Source organism: Anoplopoma fimbria, chromosome 20 (genome assembly GCF_027596085.1).
Source record: "Anoplopoma fimbria isolate UVic2021 breed Golden Eagle Sablefish chromosome 20, Afim_UVic_2022, whole genome shotgun sequence".
In the NCBI taxonomy this organism is placed as follows: Eukaryota; Metazoa; Chordata; class Actinopteri; order Perciformes; family Anoplopomatidae; genus Anoplopoma; species Anoplopoma fimbria.
In genome coordinates, this window is record NC_072468.1 from 17,464,757 (window position 1) to 17,470,784 (window position 6,028).

General features: G+C 43.7%; 1 protein-coding gene across 1 annotated transcript; it reads left to right on the forward strand.

Annotated features, from left to right (window-relative positions):
* The first annotated feature begins 85 nt into the window (after positions 1–85).
* On the forward strand, positions 86–6,019 carry phc1 (polyhomeotic homolog 1). The gene is given in 16 exon segments (XM_054621590.1): positions 86–250; positions 908–952; positions 1,044–1,168; positions 1,287–1,397; positions 1,491–1,571; positions 1,662–1,805; positions 2,271–2,369; positions 2,371–2,472; positions 2,615–3,322; positions 3,421–3,556; positions 3,680–3,858; positions 3,980–4,043; positions 4,155–4,242; positions 4,463–4,634; positions 4,873–5,107; positions 5,210–6,019. Coding segments are annotated over 15 exon segments (2,418 nt in total). The 5' UTR covers positions 86–250; positions 908–930; the 3' UTR covers positions 5,362–6,019.
* The last annotated feature ends 9 nt before the right edge of the window (positions 6,020–6,028 follow it).

A 6,028-nucleotide genomic window follows, 5' to 3' on the forward strand; every position in this document is an offset into this window, starting at 1 on the left:
AGTTTTTTTGTGTTTTTTACCCAAACCTAAAAGCTCAAACTTTGTTTATGTGATCTGCACACTCCGATGCAGTAGGTGGCAGCATCGGGCGGTGCATGTTATCCGCCACACGAAGAAGAAGAAGACGAAGAAGAAGAAGAAAGGGACTTGTAAGGGGCGGGGTTTCGTTGGAGGCAAAAAAAACCCTGAAAGATCGCAATATAAAACTCGAGTGCATTTAAGTGTGAAAAGGACAGAATACCAAGGAGAGGTAAACACATAAGCACGCCGAAACACACTAAACGTCGACTTATTACCAGGATGATAGCCGCGTAGCTGCTAGCTTTCTGCCTGCAGTACTCAACCAGCATTGCTAGTTAGTTAGCATGTCTAGCTTATGTTGCACTAACGCTGCATCTTTTCTTCTCGAGAGTTACGTGTTAGGACAAAACTAACCACCTTCTCCACCTGCATTCAATACTTCTGCGCTCGGTCTTATTTTCTAGCCCTGTTATAAACGTTTATGAATTTTATTTACGGTTTCTCATAGTTTTGTTAGCTTTCTGGCGGACACATAGGAGTTAGCCACAGATGGCTAGCTCCTTTTCTTTTTTTTTTCCTTCTTTTTTTTAAGCTTTCCTCCATGTTCTTTCTCTCGCATTCATCCATCATGTTGACAGCTGGCCTGCTAATGTAAATACCTTTAAAGCCCATAATTGCCACTATTTGCCTGTTTTTGCAATGACATCTGGCAAGCTCGTGAGTAAAGTTAGTTATAAAACAACAATGTGCAGGACTTAAATGGTCCTTTTGTTAGACGTGTTTGCAATGCATTTGAAACCTACTGAGTTTGGTGTTAATGTACTTAAACTAACTGATGATTTAAGATTTCACATGTGCATTTATTTAATCTATTTTTTTTTAATAGTGTGGCTCCAGTAAAGAGTATCCATGCTTGACGAGCCATTTTACAGTTAGTTTGCAATTAATATAAATATTTATTGTTTATATAACAAAAACGTTTGGTCACAACTACTTTTGACAAGTGACTTCTGTGTTTTTAGCAGCAAACATGGATGCAGGCGAAGACCAAAACACAGGCAACACCAATGGAAATCCTCAGACAGGTGGAAACTCTCGTGCACCCCAGATAGCCCACATGTCCCTATATGAGAGACAGGCTGTACAGGTATAAACGACTGCATAGATGTGACAAAATAACTAATGTTTGTTATCTTGAATTGGTAAAAATGTATAAATATAAAGACTTATGTATGAGACAACATTGATCTGTGTTTGTGTTTAAGGCTCTCCAAGCACTCCAAAGACAGCCAAATGCAGCTCAGTACTTCCAGCAGCTGATGCTGCAGCAGCAGATCAACAGTGCCCAACTCCACAACCTGGCCGCCGTGCAACAGGTAACCCAAATTATGAGAGTCAAAAAGCAGTCAGTACAAAAATACAATCAGAAGCATTAAACCCCATCCCTTTCATTGCTCTCCTTAAACCAGGCTGCTACACTTGCAGCTAGTCGACAGTCCAATACCCCGAGTAACAACATGTCCCAGGCAACCACCACTGTAAGTTTTGCCGTAAGTTGTTTAAATTATGATTAACACAGCTAGCTTTTGAAATAGTAAGGTAAGTTCCATAAAAATGTACAACTTTTCTTTTCCTCCCAGGTCAACCTAAGCACCACATCTGCAGGAGGTAACATGACCAATCCCCGTCCCCACGGTCCGGCCACCTCCGCAACAACAACAGCTCTCAACCAGTCGGTGCTGCTAGGTGGAAACTCTGCAGGACAGGGGCAGATGTACCTAAGGGTGAGTTAAAAGTTATTTTTGTTGTGTAATAATCAACTAAACTAATGCATATTCGACTTGCCTGTGTCACAAATTCTTATGATACAATAATTCAACCTTTATTCAGCTCATTGACTTGGTTACTTTTGGGTTGCTTTGGGCTGGTATTTTCTGCTACTCATAACTAGAGTCATGTATTCTACAACATTTTCTTAGGAACAAAAGTAAACACTCTGTTGTTAGCCTGAGCATTAACAGCCACCGTTAGTATCCATAAGATAAAACCAGTATAAACTGATCTCCATAAGCAGAAAATCCAAGAGATGCAGCAATACTGTATAATCATTGGGAAAAGCCTTTAAAAATGAGCATTTAACGCTGTGTCTACATCATCAATAATTCTTAAGTATTGCATGTAGTTAAGGAGTCAGTCACTCAAATATTTGCTATTTACAAGGTTGACCGTCCGTCTTGCTCCTCACATAGGTCAACCGCTCTCTTAGAGCTCCCCTTGCCTCTCAGCTCATCTTCATGCCTGGTGGTACAGCAACAGCTACCGTAGCAACAGTTGCCCAGACACAGCCCCCAGCAGCAGCAGCAGCAGCAGCAGCAGCAGCAGCAACAACAACAACAGCAGCAGCATGAAGTCACTCCTACCAGTGCCGGTGCTCAGTCTGACAATGATCAGGTTTGAGTGACATTAACATTACATTGTAAAATGAAGTCTGATCTTTTTGAAGTCATACAGTCTTAAATATGTTCACCAAGCACATTCATGCTAGTTTTCTCAAATGCATTTCCCACAACCTGCTCCTTTCTATATCTTATAGGTGCAGAATCTGGCCCTCCATTGCACTTCCACTCCCAGAGCAGTTGCTGTCAAGTCTGAGATTCCAGAGAGGAAAGATGTTGGCGGCTTTTCTCTCGGTCAGCAGCAACAGACTTTCGCCCAGACAACTCAGCAGCAGCAAGTGCTACCACAACAGCAGCAACAGATGGCCAAACCCAACTATACTCAGCAGTCCGCCAACACTTTGACTGTAAAGACTGGTACTCCTGCTGCTTCAGTAGCTCCATCCTCCTCCTCCTCTCAAGCACTCCCTCTCTCCCAACTCCTCCTGTCCTCCTCTGCTGCCCCTGTGATCCTGGTGCCGACCTCCAATGTTACAACCACTCAGGGTTACCCCATTGGCTCGGTGACCCAAAAAGCCAACATTAACACGCAGACTCTTGTGGTGCAGCCGCTACAACAGGCCAGTGCTACTACAGAGAAAGGACCGGTGCCAATCCAGCCCAAGACAGCTCAGGGACACCGCTTACCTGTGCAGCTGCCTCCTCGACACCCACCTCACATTCTCCCGGCGCCACCTAGCAACAGCCAGAACAACAGTCCCCATATCCCTGTGCAGCTTGTGGGAGCCAGGCAGGGCTTACCAGGAAACACACAGGCTGTGGCCCTGGCACATGCACGAAGCAGCACAGGGCAGGAAGGAACAGTTGGTAGGAACGTTAACACACTCTCCAACAACAGTGCTATGGTAAGATCGATCTATAAAAGGACTTACTTAGCAACAGTGACACTTCTTTGGTTAGGCGTAAGGATAACTTGTAACATTTTTCATCTATCTACCATTAGATTAAGCCTGCCATTGGCTCTCTGAAGAGAAAATCTGACTGTGATGCTCCAAATGAGATGGCGACAGAACCTTCAGACTCTGCACCCATGAAAGATTCTGCTCCTCCCTTATCACCTGCCCCTACAAAGGACTCGGGTATGTCAAGCTGTCATCTCCAAACCAAGCCTAGATTATTGGTAGCAATACTTTTCGTAACTATGAGTCTATAAATCAGGTTGAAAGCTCATTATTTTCCCGGTTTCTTTTGGTCCTGACTAGCTCCTGCTGTTGCAGCTGCATTCTCATCTCCTCCCACCCTGTCGTTGCCTCTGCCCTTGTCAAGAGTCGGGCACGGGGACAAAGACAGAGCGCCCGTTCCCCAGGCAGTGGTCAAACCTCAAGTGCTCACCCACCTCATAGAGGGCTTCGTCATCCAGGAGGGAGCTGAGCCTTTCCCCGTAAGTGTGCACTGCTGCGATAACATAGATCTCAATCAAATCTCTAATTTGAAATACATCGGCTTTGCACTTTTCCATGTGAATAAGTTCCTTACTGTCTGGCTTCTGTTTGATGTGACAGGTTGCCGGACTCCTCAAAGACAGAGATTTTGCCCTGGTTGGCCGTTCAGAGAATGGACCTCCGTGTAAGTGGTTGAATATCTTTCATTTCTTAAAGATCAAGTATGATACCGTAAAATCTAGGTGCATTAATATTTCCAATGTAACATAGTTTTATCTGTTCCTTTTCTTTTCAGTGTTAAAGTGTGAGTATTGTGGAAGCCTCGCCCCGGCCAGTCAGTTCAGAGGATCAAAGAGGTTCTGCTCAAATACTTGTGCAAAGAGGTATGGTTCACTTTAGCTTCCCATATAGGCATCTTTTTATATTTTGGCTCTTTGTTATATGACGTCGTACATACTTCTAAAAACTCCACTGTGCTTTACATCAAAGATACGTAACCATATGTAGTAAGGAACAAGCTAAACAACAGTATCAGGGGAGTAAAAACTGTACAAAGATCTAGGAATGTCTTCTGAGTTTTGACTCTTCTCTTGGATCCGGCAGGTATAATGTGAGCTGCAGCCAACACTTCAAGACCAGTAGAGGGAGGAGTGGTGCAGGGCTGGCCCCGCCTCCAGCAACCAATGAGAGCGCTGCAAGGCGAAGAGGCCCCTCTCGCAGGAGCAGCTCCAATATCACGTGTAATAAAATATCAGGCAGGCATCTACCTGTTAAGGTAAGATCTGTAGTTCAAAGGATGAGACTGCTGATACAGCATGATGCTCAGTTATGTCTGTTTAGAAATATATATTTAACCTTGTTTGAAGATAATACATTACAATTGTGATCTGTCTTTATAAAGGAGAGCTTATTGGCTTCAGAGTATATATTATAGTATATATATAGTATATAATGTACAATAAATATGAAAATGGTTGCCTTATGCTTTTGTATCTCCACTCTTTTGGACATAGTGTCACTCCGAGTCCAGTCGCTCAGAGGACGTATCCAGCGACGGGGAAGAAGAGGACGATTCTCTCTCACTGTCTCCCAGCTCTTCACACTCCTGCTCCAGAGCCGAGCTCAGCGCTCCTCCGTCTGATGGCTCAGCTCCTGGTAGCCTCCCGCTAGAGGGGGCTCACTTTCTCTCAGCGACTCCTGCTCAGTGGAGTGTGGAGGAAGTCTGCAGGTTTATCTCTTCACTTCAAGGTCGGTGTTCAATTGTGGTTGGACAACAGTTTCTGTAAACCATAGCCATGTCTCCTGCTCTCTTTTTGTACTAATTCTGTCTTCCTGTCGGTTGGCATCCAGGCTGTGAAGAGTTGGCTGCCCAGTTTCTGTCACAGGAAATAGACGGACAGGCTCTGATGCTCCTGCGAGAGGACCATCTCATCTCAACAATGAATATCAAGCTGGGTCCCGCTCTCAAGATCTGTGCCTCCATCAACACCCTGCGTGAGTGACTTCTTCAGAGGGACATCAGGATCTCTTTCTCATTGATGATCCTCACTGGAATCAAGACCTGGACCTGCTACTCCTTTAGTTAGAAGTTATAAAGACTTCTACGAGGACAGTGAAGATGTTTTTACAAAACAGTCGTGCACCATCAATTATGTGGAGTCATGAGGATGGACAGTTTACTTTCTGGACAGTGAATGTACAATAACAACGTTCTGTGTATACTGTTTTGTGTGACTGGTGAGCATGGACGTTCTGTATCCATGTCAGAAGTGTTCGTCAGGTTTATTACTTTCTCTGCGTGTAGAAGCCTTCTGTATGTATACTCAGCTTGCAGTAACTGGTGCTTGGTCTTCTAACTAGGACAGTTCACCTGTTGGGTATAAAAACAACAAAAAGAAACGATGCCTTCTTGCTGTATTTCAAACAGTGCTTTAACTTTAGTGGCATGATATGGAGTGATGTTCTCATCAGTCCACTTCATTTATATATTTCTCTTTAAGTAGTTACTTGTTTATTTACCATAGATGTTCTAACTAGGCTCCAATCACATCAAGCAAAGGACACTAAAATCGCCTAGTATTTTAATTAGTTCATTTTACCAGTTCTCAAAAGTTTAGTTTTGTATCTTTTCCATTTTGTACTACAATCAAAATTATTTTTCCATGGATA